The sequence below is a fragment of the Vulpes lagopus genome, chromosome 4 (genome assembly GCF_018345385.1).
Source record: "Vulpes lagopus strain Blue_001 chromosome 4, ASM1834538v1, whole genome shotgun sequence".
NCBI lineage: Eukaryota > Metazoa > Chordata > Mammalia > Carnivora > Canidae > Vulpes > Vulpes lagopus.
In genome coordinates, this window is record NC_054827.1 from 67,926,313 (window position 1) to 67,947,527 (window position 21,215).

General features: G+C 39.0%; 1 protein-coding gene across 14 annotated transcripts in view; it reads right to left on the bottom strand.

The window, feature by feature from the left end:
- Positions 1-8,398: 8,398 nt before the first annotated feature.
- Positions 8,399-21,215, bottom strand: part of PAM (peptidylglycine alpha-amidating monooxygenase) — a 274,617-nt gene continuing 261,800 nt past the window's right edge. For 4 of the 14 annotated variants that reach the window (XM_041752522.1, XM_041752520.1, XM_041752521.1 and 1 more), the window contains 5 exons: positions 20,641-20,740; positions 18,318-18,371; positions 12,886-13,089; positions 9,893-9,949; positions 8,399-9,235 (listed from right to left, as the gene is read on the bottom strand). In XM_041752522.1, the coding sequence (XP_041608456.1) occupies positions 9,054-9,235; positions 9,893-9,949; positions 12,886-13,089; positions 18,318-18,371; positions 20,641-20,740 (597 nt within the window). In that variant the 3' untranslated portion in view covers positions 8,399-9,053. The remainder of the gene's footprint in view (positions 9,236-9,892; positions 9,950-12,885; positions 13,090-18,317; positions 18,372-20,640; positions 20,741-21,215) is intronic. The other 10 variants (XM_041752523.1, XM_041752530.1, XM_041752526.1 and 7 more) reach the window with 5 other exon arrangements.

Below are 21,215 nucleotides of genomic sequence, written 5' to 3' on the forward strand. Positions count from 1 at the left end.
ATTGACAGGCTTATTTTAGTTCCCTCTCTAGATTACAAATCCTTAAAGGCCTTTTTTTTTTATCTTTGCATTTTGCACATACTGAAGCTTAATCAATGCCTGTTGAATGAATTTTTTGCCTTTTCATTTATTTAATCTTTAATGGATTACTTGGGTACACATTTATGACAACTTGAGAACAATAGTAATATTTTTAAGGAAGGAGCCACTCCTTTTTAATGAAGACCAGACAAGGCTCAGAACAAGGCCCCAGAAATGTGAAACTCTTATTAAAGATTTCTGTGACATCTAGGAAATATAATGGCATAAGAGAAAATAAATGGAAAAAATCAAATTTCCAGGAATTAAATCAATCTAAAGAGGCATTGGGATTAGTATAACTAGACTGGCCAATGCCTTTCTTTGTTTCTTACTAAAAAAAAATTATCTATAAATGTATGTTATAGGGTATGTAGCCAGGGATACATTTGTCTTTTTCTCTTCTTCAATAAGAAAAAAAGAGAAAACAATGTACATACTACAGTGTAAATTCCAGCAGAGATGGGATGTTGCCTTTCACCACTGTGTCCCGAGAACTTAAGAGCTGTTTGCTTGTTAGACATTCAACAGTGCTTACTAATGACAAATAGTTGTCAGAAATTACTTCTGAATCATGGAAGGAAGTTACTCTGGCTAGGTCGGGTTGGGACACTTAAGACTCACCAGGAAGTCTCTCTTAGAAAGGGATAGATGGCCAACAGTCAGTCCCCATATCTGGTAAAGAAGCTGATGGGTTATTCACAATACCCAAGATGTGGAAACAAATAAATGTGCATCGACTGAAGAAGGGATAAAGAAAACGTGGTATAAATACATAATAGAATACTATTCAGGCTTAAAAAAAAAAAAAAAAAAAAAAGGAAATCCTGCCATTTGTAACAACATGAATGAACCTGGAGGACATTATGCTAAGTGAAATAAGCCAGTCATAGAAGGACAAATTTTGAATGATTCCCTGTAAAGAGGTATCTAAAATAGTCAAACTCACAAAGCAGAGTGTAAAATGGCGGTTGTCAGGGGCTAAGGGAGAAAGAAATGATGAGTTGCTACTCAGTGGGTATCTAGTTTCAGTTATGCAAAATGAATAAGTTCTAGAGATCTGTGCAACACCGTGCCTATAGGTAGCAACACTATGTCACGTATGCAAATTTTCTTAAGAGGATAGATCTCATGTTAAGTGTTCTTAGCACATTAAAGAAAAACAAAAGGGCTGATGGAACTCTGTGACTTTGAGAGTTTAAGAGGAAGAACTTCTGACCTCTAGTATGGATTATAGGGAGAGAGGGAGGTGATGGTTCTGTGGCTGTAGGCATAGATAGGAGGATTAGCCCTGACCCAGGACTTGTGGGCCTATCAGCAGCTGGAAAGGTGGCTGTGTGCATGAACTAAAAATGCCCAGCACTAAAAACATGGGCACTCAAAGGCCAACTGTAGCAATCTTGGGGTGTGATCTGGATTGGAGCAGCTATGGGCCAGCTGGGGAGCTCTTAGGACTGACATAGAAGACAATATTCAACAGTGACATTATGAGGCAGCAAGAAGCAATTACAGTGTGGACAACTCAGACTTGAATAAGGCTCTGGTACATGTGCAAACCTGCTGATTCCATGCTCCATGTTCTCCTTTTAGGATCTGGATTTTTCTGACCACTTCAGAGAAGGAAAGGAGAGGGAAGCCAATTATCAAAAGGTTGATAGCTTCCTGTTTGTCAATAAGAAAGGTAAGGACCTAAGCAGTTTAAGTAGGATAATGAAAGGTATTTGACTATGTTTGTGCCATGAGTTTGGAGAATGTATCCTATTGATTGTAAGTAAAATGAGGGGATTGTTTTATGTTCTTGAGTAGATACTACCGATATTTATTGAGGTGAGAGTAAGTAAGAGTCATTTACAGAAGAATGCCAGGTAATAAATGAAGACAGAATAATGCAATTAAAAAGTCATTATTTTTAAGAACTCCCCCCAAATTATAAATTCAGAAAAAGATCATCAAAGGATACAAAAACCATTGGGTTAAAGTTTGTTGGGGAATAGCTATACACATCGCCTTAAAAGTGTTTTCTCTCAGAAACACTTTCTAAAGGCAAAGTAGAAATGGAACATATATAATGGAGAAATTTGTTGGACATCATTTTATTTATTTATTTTTTTTTAAAGATTTTATTTATTTGAGAGAGCATGTGTGATGCAGGGCTCTATCCCAGGACACTGGGATCATGACCCGGGCTGAAGGCAGACACTTAGCTAACTGAGCCACCTAGGCACCCTGGACATCATTTTATTTAAGTGATCCAGGGCATCCCAGGTTGCCCAGCGGTTTAGTGCCACCTTCAGCCCAGGGTGTGATTCTGGAGACCCGGGTTCGAGTCCCATGTTGGGCTCCCTGCATGGAGCCTGCTTTTCCCTCTGCTTGTATCTCTCCCTCTCTCTCTGCATCTCTCTGTGTCTCTCATGGATAAATAAAATCTTAAAAAAAAAAAAAAATTAAGTGATCTAATGTAGCATCACCAATAATGGGGTGAACTGATATTGTGTGCCTCTCAAATATGAGGCAGTGGGAGGTAGGCATTATTGAAGTTATAAATCAATCCTGAGGAAAAAGATGAAGTTACACTGGGAGCCCTTGTGCAGGGTTATTGGCCTACACTATTAAAAGTGTTGATGTTTTGGAAGAAAAAGAATGGCAAAAGAATTCCTTTAGATTAAAAAGACAAAAGAATTTTAAGAAACAAATGCATCATGTGAATATTAATTGGATCCTGGATCAAAAATAGAGAGCTCCAAAGGGTATTTTAGGAAAATTGTGGGTCCAAATGTGGATTACATATTGATGGATAGTAAGGAATTAGTGTTGAATTCTTGCACATAACAATGGTGGTGTGGTTATGTAGGCGAATGCCTAGTTTTTAGGTGATACGTGTTGAAGTATTGAGAGTAAATTTTATGATGTCCTCAACTTATTCTCAAATGGTTCAACAGAGATGAATTAGTGTGAGTGTGCGTGTGGCGCGTGCACGTGTGTGCACCTGCAGGAAAGAGAAAGCAAATATGGCAAAATGTTAATTTCTGGTAACTAAGTGAAGGATATGTGTGTGTTCAATATAATAGTCTTCAGTATTTCTACAGCTTTGAAATTTTCAGAGGACATCATAATTGTTTGTTTCAGAATGAGTAGTATTGACTGAACATCAGTGATTTATCTTTTCTAAGTAAGGCAACTATCCCTTTTATTGATTGGAAGCTACCTGTTTCTATCAACCCAAGATGAGTAAAAATGATAGTATAAAATATAGCTCTTAGGTCTCAAATCTTTGCTCTTGGTTTTTTATATATTTTTGATTGTCATTGTTATTGTAACAGGTCAAAATTGAACACTTCTCTTTGTATTCAGTATTGTTTGTGGGAATTTGACACTATCTTCATTTATACATTGGTACAATCACTCAATGGCCCTTTTTAATGTAATAATTTAAACACCACACAAGTGGCCATTTCTGTAAACCTCTTTATCTAAAAAACATGGTTAAGTGATTTATAGTCTTAATGTAACATTAATGCCTATTTTTTCCTTAACCAGAATCTATCCTTATTCAACTGGCAATTGTATCTGAAGTTATCTTGGGGAAACAAAATTCTCCATAAATCATCACTGTGGTTACTATGGGATGCAACTCTGCCCTAGTTCTATGTATCACACTTTCCCTGCCTAGGGTGATTGGTTCTGAAGTTGCATAGGAATGAAATCATGCCAGTGAGTCAATGTATTAGAACTCTTTAGGAAGGGAAGATATCACTCTGAGTTAATGCTGGTAGGATTTAAACCCAGAGCTGCTGGTTGCCACCTTTTTTTGCCACATGGGTGGAGAATGCACATTGAAGTGAAATCTTATATGGAAGAAAGACAAACTGTGGAATGAAGGGAGGCAAATTCCTGATAGCATCTTCTGAGTCTCTGGATCTAGGTATGCTTGAGCTTTTTGGTTACGTGAATTAATAAATAATAATACTACATCTTGATAAATTAATTTTTGATCATTATTTTCATTATTATTTATCATTATTATTACTTAGTATGAATTGTTCTTAAAACTGAGTTGCAATTATGACTAAAGAAGCCTAATACAATGGTATATAATCAAATCTAGTACTTGGAATTTCACATTTTTCTGATCTTAACCCAGTGTTCCTTTCAAACTCAATATTGGCTAAGACTGGGCTGTGCTATTGAATAACACTACCTTCTTATCTGGAAATTAATTGTAAGAACTAGTGCATTTGTGCTGTTCATCCATTTGCATGCTTACTTCAGTTCCTGGACAATACTTATTTTTAAAGACATAAAGAATAATATTAGTATAATAGAGGAGATAAATAGAGCATTCTCAAATGACTGATTTATTCAGGTTATGTATCTACATGTGTAGGACAAAATGCATTTTTGCTTAGAAAAGAAAAGTGTTCTCTCTTCTGTTGTCAAACTTGTTTTTATAAACTTGTCTATTTCATAGTCTTCCTTCATATGTCTGAACTTGAGCACTCTATTATTAAGTCTTCATTGGTAAACCCCTTCCCTATGATGGTACATTGTGTATTCAGTTTTGGAGCATAGAAAATACATGTTTCTTCTGTTGTTCCTTTAGTTTAGATATATGATTGACATCTTTGTGCTTTAGTGTTTCAAAAATCTTAAGGCTATCAGGAGGAGTCCTTTTTATCATCATTAATATATTCCATAGAATGAATATATTCCCTTAAGTAAATAATGATGCAGGGGGATGCCTGGGTGGCTCAACAGTTGAGCATTTGCCTTTGGCCCAGGGTGTGATCCTGGGGTCCTGGGATCGAGTCCCGCATCGGGCTCCCTGCAGGGAGCCTGCTTCTCCCTCTGCCTATGTCTCTGCCTCTCTCTGTCTCTCATGAATAGACAAATAAAATCTTAAAAAAGAGAGAAAATAAGACTAGCATGGTGGCCTGTGGAGGACATCACTTGTATTTTGTCTTTGGGATAATCAGTATTAAGGAAACTGAAGGGAGACGTTGCTGGTAGGTAAATTCTGGCCATGAAGATAATTTGCACCTGCAGTTTTTGTGGTGTGAGTTTGAGGAAGTGGGGTCAATGACTTCTGGGCCTCTCACTCTACAGAGACTAAATTTGAGAAGATGGTTTTGTGTGCCTAGTAATTGTTTTAAGGCTTAGATACTCTCTATAGGACTCAGTTTCCTGGAGATGGTTCATGGAACACCTGGGTACAAATCACCAGGTGTGCTTCTTAAAAATGCAGAGATATAGGCCCCACCTAATGTAGTGAATCAGAAACTCTGGGAATGAGACCAAGAGTTAGTCCTCTAAGAATAAGTACTCACATTTGATACTTATATTCACTGAAGTCTGAGATGTATGCTATAGGCAACATCAACTTGGGCATCAACTTTGAGTTAATCCCAGACTGTAAATGACAGTCTGGGGAATAAGCCCCAAAACGTAGTCTATGACTTCCCTTGTCATTTAGCTACTTAAATACTCAATTTATATAGCATTCGAGAGAGATTTTAAAAATGCATGGGAATTTTGAAAAAGAATATGCTAATTTAATAAACTAAGAAGCAAGTTTAGAATGAAAGATTTTATGGATATGGTAATTCAGGGCTAACTCAGTAAATGACAGTGCTATTCTTTTACCTCCCAAATAATACTCTCTAGATAAATTAATGTAAAAAAAAAAATCAAAGCCCAGCTGTTTGTCTTTGCCTTTTTAATAAGTCAATTATGCCTATCTTAATTATCCAATTTAAAACATTGAATAATTAACGCACTTCAGATCTTGGTCCTAATGGTCAAATTAAGATACTTCAGACCCTATCTTCTTTCTCCAAACATCTATAAACCATAATTTGTGTGAAAATTTAGCTGTCTACTCATAGAAATTGGCAGAGTAGAATAGCCATTCTCAAAGACAGTGGTTTTCAATTCTCGATGTGCATTAGAATTACCTAAGAAATGAAAAAGCATGACCTATGCCAATATCCTACTCGAAGTCAACAAAATCAGGATATCTGGAAGGAATGCCCATTTTTTTCTTAAAGTCTCCAGATGATTCTGGTCTGAAGCCAGGGATGGGGTCCACTTCCTTAGGCGTTTCCCAGGCAGCGCAATCCGTAAGGGTCTCAATAAGTGAAGTTCAGCTAACAACAATAATCAGCAGAGATCCTGCTTGCAGGCAGATGCAGTTCATTCATTTCTCGTCTAACCATCTTTAATTAAACGTTAGTAGAATAAGGGTAGTGTAGTAGGACAGGATTGTAACGCCCCTGCAGATTTTCTTTTTTTGAATCTTCATTTCCAATCATGCCATTTGTTTATATTAGGCATAAAATGCTTCATGCTATATTGAGTGACATATGTAAAAACAGACCTGCAAAATGTATTCGTCTACTCTATGGCTTTGTTGAAGACTTTAATGACATCTTGCTGCTTTCAAAAGGTACTTGGGGGCAAGTTTTTCTGGCCTTAAAATTAGAAATTCTAAATGTTTAATAGACTCATGAATTATGTAACAAAGTTTTATTTAACGAGCTGCTAGAAAGTTTAGAGCCAAATTCTCTCCCTGAGCAGGTGTAATAGGAAATACTTCTGTATTAATATTTCCATTTTTATCTTTGTTCTTCCTTTTTCTTTTTCACCTCCTCATGACTTATCATTTTTATTCATTTTATGCATCCACTTAAGTCACTATAAACTGTTTAGGAACAAGATTAGGTGTAGATAACATTTTAAAAAGTAGCCACTGGGAGCAGATGGTCAAATATTGCACCACAAAGGATGACCGTAGGGCAAGTCAACTAATTTCCTCAGTGGAAGCACACTTGAATAGCATCAAAGTCAACCTTTGGAACATGTATCTTGGGGGTACTGGACTAATTCTCATGTTAAAATAAAAATATGTGTGATACAATGAACAGGCACATATACCTCAGAATAGTGTTGTCATTCTATATTTACATATTTACCACTGATGTATTGAAAGGGGCATAAAGGAGTAGTCAAGGCAGGAAAATGTATTTCTCATTTGAGAAGGAAGATAATAGGAATGAAAAAAGGGTGAAGTCTCCACTTGGGGAGGATGCCCAAAGTAAGCTTTAACAAGAAGGTGAATACATGGGAAGTGACAAATATTTCAATCAGATCATCTTTGGTATCAATTATGAGGGGACAAAAATCTAGGCTAAGTTAGATTTTTAAAAATAACATAGCTGAAAGACATCCTAATTAATACGCTTTTTTGCAAAGCACTCTGTATTGTTGTCATGATTGGTCAATTAGATCTCTACCAAGCCACATACTGAGATGCCTGAATTGCAAGTAGGCATTTTGAAGAAGGGGTTCTAGGGTCTGATTATTATATAAAGGAAAGTTATCGGTTACTAAACTGCCTAGATGGATTATGAGAAAAGGTGTTATAAAAGCAATTTGTAGTCACTGTAAGCTGAGCATTCCTATGAATACTTGGGAATCTGAATGACATTATTCTTTAAAAAAAAAAAAACTATTAGCACTAACCTAGACTTATGGGACTTTTTTGCATACATAATTTGAGACAAAGGTTTCCTCTTAGCTAGGTCACCTTTTATTTTTATTTTTTTAAGGTTTTTTTTAAATTTTTATTTATTTATGATAGTCACAGAGAGATAGAGAGAGAGGCAGAGACACAGGCAGAGGGAGAAGCAGGCTCCATGCACCGGGAGCCCGACGTGGGATTCGATCCCGGGTCTCCAGGATCACGCCCTGGGCCAAAGGCAGGCGCCAAACCGCTGCGCCACCCAGGGATCCTGGTCACCTTTTATTTTTTATTTTTATTTTATTTTTTAAAGATTTCATTTATTCATGAGAGACACAGAGAGAGAGAGAGAGAGAGAGAGAGAGAGAGAGAGAGAAAGGCAGAGACACAGGCAGAGGGAAAAGAAGGCTCCATGCAGGAAGCCCGATGTAGGACTTGATCCTGGGTCTCCAGGATCATGCCCTGAGCCGAAGGCAGGCGCCAAACCACTGAGCCACCCAGGGATCCCCTAGATCACCTTTTATTAAATTATTTACCTCCTGATTGATGTACAGGCAAAAAGTCTCTTTGAATTTTAAAAGAGAGCCTGGTTTTACACATGTATGTAAAGTCTGATGCTGGCTTTTAATTTATATCAGCTACATCACAAAATATCACCTTCATTTTAATACAATACATCACATTTATTTCCTTTGAAGACATTGAGTAGTTCTCACTGTACCTGTGGTCTGTGTAATTATTACAAAAGTTGTCTACAAAACCGTGCAAATATGCAAAAATTGCAAAATACACTCTGACAGCTAATGCTCTGAAAACACTTTATTACACAAATTACATTCAGGTTCTGAAAATAGTGTTCTAACAGTGTAACCATCTAAAAATAAGACATCCCAAAAACACACCAACTGAAGAGGAAAATTTTAAAAAAACAAATTTAAATAGAGACTTTTTTTTTCTTTCCCTCGTCGCAATATAATGTTAGTGATTTTAAAAAAATAGAAGGAGATTTAGCAGCTTTGTCCTCACGCAGCACAAAGTTTCTCTTTACTGCCACAGGCTGAGAATGCTGACCAGGAAAGGCACCAAAGACAGACATCAGCAATGAAGTGCTATGGGGAAAATACTGTGTTCAAGCAGAGGAGGTTATTTACATCTACAGAAGAGTCTCGAAAATGTAAATGAGCAAACCTTCCATCATTAGATTAGTAGTGTGATGGAAGAAGAGGACTGTTTCTCTAGTCTATGTTCATAGAAAGACAATGGCACTGTTATGAACTTTTAAGAAACTCCTCACCTAGAAACAGAAGCCAACTAAATCGAAACAAAGGAAATAAAACGTGTACAGTCCCACATAGACTAGTACAGTTTACAATTAAATACGCAAAACTCTAAACGTGCTAAAGGGAAAGGTATCTGGCATTCTTGGAAATTCTCATCAACCTAAATCAAAGCCGGGTTTTCAGGAGGAAGAAGCTGAGGCTGCAGGCAGGGGTGCTGAGTACTCCTCTTCTGATTCGCTTCCATCATCCTCATCTTTCTCTTGGTCACTTCCCTCCGTACTAAGGCGGTCAAACCCTTTTCGGCTGTAGCCCTTCCGGCTTGCAAAGAAGTTTCCAAGGTTTAAGCCTCCACTGCCCTTTCCTGAAGAAAGCACACAATGACACAGGACTCAGGTAAAGTTTTGCACAAATGATTCTCCGTCTCCCTGTAAATTCTTAACTGGTAAACAAATTAGAAGTTGTGATGCCAAAGGGTAGATTTAGGGAAAAAAAAAAAAAAGTGAGAGAGAGAGATACTTCTCCAGAGTCAGCTATGACTCCACACATTTATTTAAATAAGTAAGAAAAAAAAGCTCCCCGGGATTATGTGTTTCTGTAGGATTATTTCAGATTCGCTTTTCAGCTCCTGCTTTTTTTCCAGGCTCTCTGGAACTGGCATCCCTCAAGGGGCTCTTCATTTCAATGACTAGATGAAAAGGTCATCTTCACTATGACAAGTACTGACAGGCCGACCGAGTGGCAGAAAATTTACTGAAGACAAATGAAGCCAGAGAAAAGGCAGGGGAAGAGAATTAGATAATACAGAAAGGCAAAGCAGAAAAAAAACGAAACTGGGAAATCGGCTGCTAGATTGACACTTCGGTTTAGTTTATGGTTTGTATTCTCTTAACGCTGCGCCGCACGTGAGGGATTTCATTTTCAGAGAGAAAATAAGAAATATCTCTTTGTTCTGTAAAGGACATGAGCGTGTGTGGGCTTGGAGCCAAATGTGAAGGATTCTGGAAGGTCACAGGCATACCTCTAAGTCTTCCGAGCACTCTTCCTGAACTTGCCTCAAGTTTGTGTTCAGAATCTGCTAGAGAAAGATGGCACATTTCAAAACGAGTCCCAATCACCCTCCTCAACCATGGGCTCAATTTTCAGTACAAAATCAGGAATTCATAAATGATCAAAAACAAGGCCTGGATCTTGTCTGAATGCAGTTCTAAGGAGAAAAGGAGGCAATAGATTCTTGTGATGTATCTGAGGGCCAGAGCTGGGTTTGAGTCCTGCCTGTGTCTCTTACAGGTGGGGCAATCTCAATAATAAGTTGCTTCTCTGAGCCTCATTTAGAGAAAAGAGTGACCAGCGGCAATCCCTACCTATCTGCAAGGTTTAGATGGGAGACTGCATGGGATGTGCTGAGAACAGTGCACCTGGTACATCCGAAGTGGCCGGTAAGTATCAGTTATCTTTATTAGGACAAAATTAAACTGCCAAAAATTTGAAATCATCTGGAAGCTCTGGTTATTCATAATTTAAGAGTTTTTGTTTTGGATTTTAGTCTTTCTATTAAGAATTAATTGAGAAAGCTTTGGATTCACGTAGATCACTTCTCTTTTGTATAAGACTTGACTAAAGGACCTGAAATGCTGGATATCTTCAGTCATAAAGGTGACCCACATTCTCACCATGGTGCTGCCCATCTCCTTGAAGGTCGGACTTTCTTTCTTTATTAGGGAGGCAGAACTCCCAGTGGGCTTTATTTTCTCCCCTTTGCTCTATAGCTCTCTGCACTTTTTGTCTTCCCTTGAAGGCTACTCGCCTCAGGGTTATGGTCATGGAAGTGAGGCTTGGGGCTCTCCCAGGGCCTCTGACCAGGAGTGGAGGCAGCATCGTGAGAAAAGCTAGCAAGCAGATGAGAGAGGAAAGGTAGGAGAGTCGGTGTGGAGAGAAATAGGCAAGAAGGGAAGGATCTAGGGAGGGCGTTGGAAGGCCAACAAACCAGACTGTAAGTTCTATGAGGATGTGGGACCTTCCTTAGTTGACCTCTTATCTCCTGTGCCTAGCACAGTGTCTGACGTGGAGCTGACACGAAATAGCTGCACGTGTTGAGTAAATATGGAAGGTCTTTTATGAGGTTGACTAAAAATCCTCATGCAGCAGACAAGAGCAATCCAGAACAAATGCTGAAAATGGGTGAGAGGCTGGTCTACTTTTAGAATCAAATGCATTAGAGAGAACCACATAACACTGCTATTTTCACGATTGAATAATTACACGATTGAATAATGGTAATTTCATACGGTGTGACCTAGGTCTCTGCCTTCCTAACACCTTCCCGTAAACTCGGGGTTCTCTAACGGCGCCACGTCACATGTGCTTAACAGCAAACAGGAGAGACTTTTTGACTCCCCAGCCACTCCTCCCAGCGTGGGTGGATTACCAACATTCCTGCTGCCTGCCCTCCCATCTCCCCTCTGCCCCCCCAACCCCCAACCCCATGTGTTCTTGATAACCTGTGTATTTATCACTGCACTTAAACCACCCTCTACTGTTACGTTGATATGTCATCTCTTTCATTATGTGTCACCTATTATGGAAGCTCCATTTATTCATTCAGTCATTTTCCCAACAACTATTTATCAAATCCCTAGGGCCGGGAACTGTTACTTGTGCTGAGGATACATCAGTAAACAAGCATACATGAAAGACTCCTGCTTTTTGAAGCTTTCCTCTAACTCCAGGTAGACAATGGCTGTGTTACCCTTTGCCCCTGCTTATTACCACAGTTCCATGCCTATAACAGGGGCTCAAAAGTTCTTTTTTGAAGAGTTTACAGTATTTTTTGCAGAGCTTTATCGATTGCAGATCAAAAGCAAACCAGCCCTAGAAAAATTCCCTTTCACAACTTATTAAATGGAATCCTCTGTTTTATATTTCTGTGTCCTTTTCTGTGTCAGGGCTTTGCCATGGGCACTGAATCCCTGCCATGGCCGCCTTGGCCTGAAACAGAATCAGATGCTATTTCTTGATCAAATGCTGCCTCCCACCCTGGCCCATGGATTCCTTCCCAGACGCAGCTGTGGACTCTTGCCTTAGGACCTGGGGACCCAGCCAAGGGACTGCTCCTGAGAGGTGAGAGTCACGGGTCAGATTATTTCTTCTTTTATGTGAATGTCTTGAAAGGAACTCACCTCCTGGGTCCATTACAATAATGATTTGATAAAATACTGACTCCATTACTGTACCTTGCCTTGCCTGCTAAAGGAAGGCTGATGGCTTCACAAAAAGTTGTGACTACTTAAACACTACCCAATGATCTATTATAGAAATAGTTGCTTTCCTAAGAAAGTTGAGGTTTAAGACAAGTATCCTCTCCGACTTCTTATGACTTGTATTACTTTATCACCAATGATTGTTCCTCAGAGTGATGGGTGTATTAACTAAGCACCTACTATGTGGCAGCTACTGTGATAAATGCTTTATGTTTATTATTTCGTTTAATTCTCACACAACCTTGTGAGTATTTTATGCCCAATTCTATAGATGAGGAAACTGTGTCTTGGGGAAATTAAGTAACTTGCCCAAGGTCATGTAGCTAAGAGCTGAGCCAGGACTAGGAGGGGAAAATATAACTCCCAAATAACTGACCCAAGTATTCTGACGAGTGAGCTGGTTTCTAACATCAAGGATCTCCTCCTCCTGACCTAGTTTTTACTGCCTACTTTATCTATACCGTTTTGTATGGAGATATTAACTGGGCTTATGCCAATTGATAAAAGGCAGTATTAAAGGTTATATTTTTTTAATGTAACTATCCAAATTTCTGAGGCTTCATATATCTTTTTCCACTGTGATACTAATTATAGACAATATATGGAACATACACAGTAACACCAAAAAAAGGCAGAGAGCACTTAAAAAAAAAAAAAAAAACACTGAAAAAAATCACGACAAAACTTTGAGGATAATCAGGCCAAACACTCTTTCAAAGGTAGGTTCCAAGTTCAAGGGGCTCATTTTACTTGCCTCCAAAGGCCTTTGATTTTTTCCACCGAATATATAAGGCAATGGCCAGCAGGACAACCACCGGGATAACCAGAAGGGTTGTAATGAGAACAATGGGCACTCCCAAGCCCGGCTCTTTGATCAGTTTCTGTTTCTCTTGCATCTTCTGCAACTCTGTGGAGGCGGGTTTGTTCTCCATTTTGGTTTCAACAACTGCCTCGGATTCTTCAGAGAAAAAAGAGTTCACAATATTCAACTGACTCAACGACTCCAAAACCACCCCACCCACCCCTACCCAGGCAAATCAACAACTGCTCATGAAGAACTTGTTGAGTTTCAGTGCATGTGGGGTTCACATTTCAATATCTGGATCTACCAAGCTACAGTTACTGTTGTGATTAATTATTTCCATCCAGTGGTTTCGTACCTTTACATTGTTTTTCTTTGACTCTGCCCTTTATTCCCTCTTGAGCTATAGTTCTGCCAAAAATATATAGCCTCCTCCTGCATTTTTTTTTAAAAGTTAAAATACCCAGGCAGCATGGTACAGGGCAAAGGAACTGGTGTGCATACTGGCATCAAATGAATCTGGGCTAAAATCCCAGTTCTCCTATAGAACTAGCTGTATAACTTTGGGCAAGTTACTTAAATGATCTGGGCCTTAAGAACCTCATCTTTAGAACCGTGATGGTAAAAATAAACATCTCCTTCATAAAATTGTTGAGTGTAAATGTTTATTATACAGAAGGTGCTAAGTATGTTTTGAATATTTAGGGTTTTTTTTTAATATTTAGTTTTTGAATCCTGTTAACGTTCAATGGTACATCACATGCATAGTTGCATGCATTAATTCCAGTATTACAAACTGGGAAAAGAACTGCGTTCTTTTCAGGTTCTTTTTATACAGTTCCCAGCAAGCCATTAAGTGTACGTGGATGTGCACTGTATATCATTTTGTTGTTGATGAAAACAGCTTATAGAACAGTTCTCTGATATTGACTGGTATTGGGTAGATATTAGCCCTCAAGTGGCATTTTGCGAACCGAGATAATGAAACCATATAAGCTGCTTCAGGGATCTTAATAACTACAGACTTGAAAATGAGTTTGAGCCTTGAGACATTCTTGCCCTCCAGAAGCACATATGTGTAGATGTACAAAAACCCTAGAGTGCAAAGGCTACAAGTTGCAATCAAATGTTTGCCAAAAGGCTCACAAGGTTTCTAGAAGAACTTCAATTTCTTGGTGTACTCTCCTGCCCCCTAATACAGAGTGAATCATATGGCCTCAGGGAAACTTTGACCAAATGGCAGGAATAGGTGGTCTAACACAATCAGGAAAATCTCTGGTTAATATGCATGGGCACAGCTTAGTGGCTTGCTGGACACTTCTCCAAGGAAGCATTTCTCAAATTACTTAAGATACTATAAACACAAATTGTGATGCACACGAATGGCAGGTCCCAGCTTTTTGCTTCCATGTTCTGAGCCAGCTTCCTTCATGGTCTCAGTCATATCTCCTGAGCACTTGTGTTGTTTCAGACAGTGTGCTCACTTGATCATTACACCAAGCCTATGAGTAGGCACTATTAGTATCACCATTTTACAGATGACCTCATAGTCCTCATTTCCTTCCCTGTACTATGGTTAAGACCATCATTCCTCTTCTCTGTCCACTGGAGTGGCTCTTCAAACTTCAGGAGAGAAGGAAATGGATTGGTTGATAGATATAGATGGTTCAAATTTAACCTGTCTACATCTGTTTCCAAGAGGAATGTATGATTCTTACTTTTCCTGCCCACTGTCCTGTCTTTTTCTTCATTACTGTGGAAGAGATATGTAAATTGTTCTGTTTTATTTAAGCTCCTTCTATATTTAAGTAGGAAAATAACAATACATAAGGATAGAATAAAAGACCAAAAAAACCCACCCAAAAATTAAAAAAAAAAAATAAAAAAATAGACCAAAGATGTGGATTGGTAGACAAGAACTTGTTGCCATAAGGAAGGATTTGATTCTATTTGAAGTGACTATAACCGGGGTAATTACACAGCATTTTCTGTCATTTAGTGGGTTTACCTACACCAAAGACGATGGCTGTACCAGCTCATATCTTGTTTCCTTTATAAGGCAGAGCTAGGATTGGGCTCCAGTAAAAGGAAACAAGAACTTGGAAGTAGGTAGCCAACCAACAGAATCAGTTTAGCCTTCAGAGAGTGTGCTGAGAACGAGGTAATCAACTCGCCAAGGTACATACATGCACGGCACTTTAGAAATCCCTGAATTCCATACACCTTCTGGGACTGTGAGTGTCATCCACTAAAAAAATACGTGAACATTCTCACTTCTGGAACTCACTGAAGTATGCTTAGATTTTAAAAGATACTCTACATTTTAAAGAAACAGGATACAAAATTTAAATTTCTCAGTCTAAAAAAAAGGAATACTGTTGTTCCTTCTGAGGAAACTTTGTAAGTGGAGGAAACAGTTATGATTTAAGACTCTATGAATTTCATTCAAAAGCATTAATAATTCAGGGACGCCTGGGTGGCTCAACGGTTTAGCGCCGCCTTTGGCCCCAGGGTGTGATCCTGGAGACCCGGGATCAAGTCCCACATCGGGCCCCCTGCGTGGAGCCTGCTTCTGTCTCTGCCTCTCTCTCTCTCTCTCTCTCTCTCTCTCTCTCTGTGTCTCTAATGAATAAATAAATAAAATCTTAAAAAAAAACCCAAAGCATTAATAATTCAAATTCTGCCACTTTTACTCTGAATTCTTTAATTTGGATCATCCCTGATGAAGGAGCGGTGAAGAAGTTCTAACATCGGGTAGAAGCTGGGGCTTCTGGAAGATAGAGGGCACCTCATAGAGTGTTTTCTATCATGTAAGGTGCCAGATGTATTCCATTTAAAACAAAAATGTCTTCAAACTGGTATCCCTACAGATACTTGGAAATAAATATATTTAGCACCGATGAGATTTTTCTTTTCTCTTTTTCTTCTTCCTTCTTTTCCTTTCCTTTCTTCTTCCTTCCTTTCCTTTCTTCTTCCTTCCTTTCTTTCTTCTTTTCCTTTCCTTTCCTTCCTCCCTCCCCCCTTGCTTCCTTTCTTTTTAATGCACTGTGCTGCCCCTATAACATGTTGTTCTCTATAGGGCCTAAGATGCTAACTGGGCTGGAGAGTTTTTCTTTTATCGAGACTGGTTTACCATCACCATCTTTTATTTTGGGGAGGGAGAGGTGAAGGCTATGATTTTGGTAGGACACCGGCATACCTGTTTTGTGCTTAGCGACTTTATTGGAAAATCCCTTTCCTAAGTTTCTTATCATCACAAATTCTCTTATCCCTGCAACTCCCTGTGAACACAACACTGGTTCCAAAGCGCGGCTCTTACTCATCAGTTATAGGACCATTCACAGTGGGGGCAAGTATCATCAGAGGTTACTCAAAGTTGGAAATTTATAAGGTTGCTAAATCTGGGGTGTTTCTTCTTCTCTTTTGTAAGAAGTGGTGTGAATCAAGCTTCCAGATTTTGATAAAAGACAAACTTTTGGAGATTCAGCATGATTTATATTCCCTTTCTGTAGTAAGAAAATACTCTTTGAAAAAAAGGAAGATTTAAGAGAGTCCTAGGGGTTCAAAATGGACTAGGAGAGACTTCATTTGCGTTTGGCTATTCCTATTAACATGGGACTGTCATGACAAGATATTTCATAACATTTACTATCCTACCACAAGGGTGGGAGGTTTTCTGACCAAATGCAGTCAGTGATGTGTGCTGAGGAAAGAGGAAATGGCCTGGGGAGAGCATTTTTCATCCTTCATTGGCCATTGGCCAGGCAAGAAGAGATCAGTGTGCTTGAGCTGCTCTCAATGAACCAAGCAGTATAATCTGGATTTTTTTTTTTTGGTGGGATTTATTTAAACAGAAATGGGCTGAGGCCACTTCAAAATCCCAGAGATTTCAGAATAAACTAGAACCATCCCCAACCTGTATCTCTTGGAAGAATTTATGATAAATGGATTGGTGATATTCCTTTCTCTTCAGTAGTACAGGAAGAGTGGTTAAGAGCACAGGCTTTGGTGCCAGACAGCTGTGGCTTAACACTTGGCTCGACCACTTTCTATCTTAGTAGTAATTCTGATACTCAATTTCCTCATATGTAAAATGGGGGATAATAGCAATTATCACACGGTTGGTGTAAGGATTTGTTAACTCAGTCATTTTTGTACAGCTCATTGTTTGTGCTCCATAAATGAAAGCCATTACTACTAACAATATCTTTAGAGCAAACAACTCACCAATAGTTCTGTATGTAACAATCATAGAAAAATAAAGGATCAGGAACTCTTCAATAGGGCTGTGGCATGAATGCCACTCAGTAGAGTCACCTGGGTTGAATCTCTACAAATGTCAAACAATTGCTATTTACTTATTGTATAATATTATCTTACCCCTTCCAACCTTGAGCCGGCTATATTCTCTTATCTGCCTACATAAAATCCCTAAACTCCCTCTTGGTTCTTGCTTCTTTGCATCTCTTTCCACCTGCTTTCATGAAAAAGGAAAACAAGTAAGCCTAGGGTTAGGTCTGAATATCTAGGTGAATCATTTGTAAAGCAACTAGTAACAGAATCACTTTGCTACTTAAACATTAGGAGTGCCTTTAAGTCAGTTCTTAATTTCACATGACCACATCAAAACCCTGCCGATAGCAGAACATGTACACGTATACACTGGTCCTAAGGAAGGGAGAAAATAATTTGACTGGGATTCCTAATAAAACCAGTGGTTGTTTACTACTAGCTAAATTCCATTTCCCATTCCCAACTGTTATATACTAGAGCTATACTTACTTGTATATATGCACATACATGCACACATGCGTGCGCGCACACACACTCACTCTCTCTCGCTCTCTCTCTCTCTCCTTATAGGTTGTAAGTGTCCTGAAGTCAGACACAGTTTCATTCCCCCTAAGCCTGTTAGAGTACCTTATCCTTAGATAGCCCTCGGTCTATGCTGGCAGTGAATGGTGCTAAGATTGGAGTTTAGCGAGCAGCTCATCTTTTCAGGCCCCTATCGTAGTAACTCACTCATTTAGACTAGAGCCCATTAAAGGAAGGCCTTTTCAAGTATACTGGAGGGTATTTTTCCGCTTGCCTGACATTAACGTACTTCTAAAAGTGACTGACTTTTTTTCTCCCTGAATGTCTTTGGCCCACTTGTTACAGAATCACTTTCTAGCAAAATCGGTGAGTTTGAGCTCATTATTACCACTCCATTTATCAGAGAAAACAGTGGCAACATACAGGTTTAAAGGCTCCGTACACAGAAGTTATGGATAATTTACCAGATTATATTATGTTTTTAGTCTGATCATTTTTTAAGTGAAATCAAGAGCCATGAAAGAATTCAGCACAAATAGCCTTGGGTTTCAGAGTCAGAAGAGACCAACCTTTGATTTCCTGGACCTCGATGCCAGCCTTTTTAACTGATCGATGTTCTATTTCTGTAACATAGCACAGTAAAGGAAAAAGAAAGTCAGAATCTCTGAAAAAACCTGAAAACTTAATTTTGACATTACTTCTGCTCAGTAGAAAATATTTCCTTAATTCATCACATGCATTATCATATTACAAAAGAGTTTAAGAGGGGATTCCTGGGTGGCTCAGTGGTTTAGTGCCTGCCTTTGGCCCAGGGCATGATCCTGGAGTCCCGGGATCGAGTCCTGAGTCGGGCTCCCGGCATGGAGCCTGCTTCTCCCTCTGCCTGTGTCTCTGACTCTCTCTCTCTCTCTCTCTCTTTCTCTATCATGAATAAATAAATAAAATCTTAAAAAAAAAAAAAAAAGAGTTTAAGACAAATCACTAATTAGGTGCCAGGCCCATGAATCCTGGATAAAAATCTCCTAGCAAAAGCTGAAATATATCTAAACTCTCCCTGTTTAAAATGAGATCTTCCTTCTGGAGTTCATAATAGTTTATTATTCCTGAAATATCAAGTGGTTCTGTTTTCATGTGGACATCTAGACTGATTGCTAAATCTTCCATGTTTGGTTATCAGTCTTCTGGCTGACATAAATAGATTTGACTAGTTAAATACTAGAATGCAAATACTTAAGACATCTGTGTAGCTTCCGTTGGCAATCTTGACTGTTGCGAAAGTACTATTTTTGAGATTTATTTTTCGGTTTCATTCTGGACTGTACCCACAGGGTTTTTCTCTTTCAAAGCTGAACACTATGTTGCAGCACTTCTCAACCAAGGGATGTGTCAAAACCACTTGGGAAGCCTTTCCAGAAGACACATATTATTACCCTTCTTCAGTCTATAGATCATGAGTAGGATCTGGCCATGTGTGTTATAAAAGCCCTCTCCAGAGGACTTGGATATACATCTCTGTTGAGTACAGACCACTAGGGTGGTATTAAGATCCTTAGACCAGAATCTTAATGAGTTTAAGCATTATTGCTACCTACAAAATGAAGATGCTGTCTAGATTTCTGAGATCTTTTCTAGCTTGAGAAGTATTTATTCATTTTTTCTTATGCTGAAAAGCCTGGGTTTAGTCTTGAAATTGGGAATTATCCACTCTTCTCCTTCCTTTCCTGTCGACCCATACCCTCTGGTTCCTGTTTGAGGAGACAGGTTGTGAGAAAGCTATACTTGCCAGGGGAATGGGAAGCTATTGCTGAAGTAGAACAGGCCATGCACACCTCTGTGCACTCACCCTTACCTGAGTCCTTACTACAAAATAGCAAAAGCTACTCAAAGGACAATTCTGAAGATTGCAGTTACCAAATTTACTTGGGCTCAAAGATCTGTATGGTATCTGATTAAAGTTTTGGACCCCTGATTTTACTTTTCTTTGTTATGACTTACATTTTTTTCCCTGTTATAATTGTTATTTATCTTCATCAATTCAAATTCCCTTATTTCTCTATCTAAAACTGCCTGTTGCAGCTCCTGATGCCTCACATTTACCATCTTCAATTCCTTTGCTTAACTCCTATCTTCTCCTATGGTTTGGACCCTGCCATATTTTAAGAGCACCTCTGGGCTTTGGGTTTTGTGGCCTACTAAGCATTTATTACTGTTGAATTTAGAAAGCTTACGTTTTTTAGTATGATAGCAGAGGCTGGGTTAGTATGCTTTTCACGAATTAGAAATAATGTCGAAATTGCAATTAGAAAATCCCCACACTAGCTGGCTTGGTCCCAGTAGAGAAGCTCTTCTGTCCCCAGACATACTTTTGAGTTACATGAAATAATAGTTTGGTATTTTGAACAAAGATGAAGTCTAAAGGGAAAACGCAGAGTGCTTCCTGCTTGGGATAATATGTGTCTGACACCAGTACTGGCATGCCTTGATGCTCAGCAGTACTGAGAGCTGAAGAGCCACATGGGGAGTGATACCAATGTGGAAGCCAGTCAGCCCCTCTGCTTTGCCAAAGCCATCATCTCCCTCTGGAACTAAGGGGGAATTAACACTGGCTTTCAATGTAGCAGACATTACTCCAGGCATCAAGAATTTCCTGTGGAGTATCTGTGGAAACAAGGGGATAACTGCCAGGAAAAAAAAAAAAATGTTTCTCTCTACTTTTTAAAAATTAATTTAATCCCTGAAATGAAACCAAACAGGTCTTTTAACAACTACGAATTATACTTTGATTTCCCACTCCTATCAATAAAAAGAGAAGGAAATGCAAATATTTTGTCACATGCTTTTAAGCAATAAAACTGAGGGACAGTACAGACAGTAATACTGTGAAAACCATACTTTCGGTCAAGGCAAACTTCCATACGGTGTTGGTGTGAGCATCCCCGACATACACAGTCCCATCTTCAGATGCAGCGATGTCGTGAGGCATGTCAAAGTGCTGCCAAAATAAGAAGCACACATGAGGGCGGTGAGCCTATACTTGAATTCTTCATGAGAGAGCAGAAAAACAAAGCAAAGCACACAATAAGCCTGTTAATCAAACCAAACAAACTATAACTCTGTCACAGCAACTCTAGGCCAAGAAGAGGTATTCACACATTCACTGGCACCAACTCTAGCGTTCATAATTTGATGTGATGGAAAATGCAAAGGGACCTTCAGCACTGACTTCTAAGTCTTTATTTATTTATTTTAAAAAGATTTTATTTATTTGAGAGAGACCACAAACAAGAGAGAAAGCATGAGCGTGGTGAGGGGCACAGGGAGCAGCAGACTCCCTGCTGAGCAGGGAGCCCAGGATCATGACCTGAGCTGAAGGCAGACACTTAACCGACTGAGCCACCCAGGTGCCCCACCTTCAAGTCTTTTAAAAGTGAATGTTTATAAGATTTAGTTTTTCACAGTTTTGTATA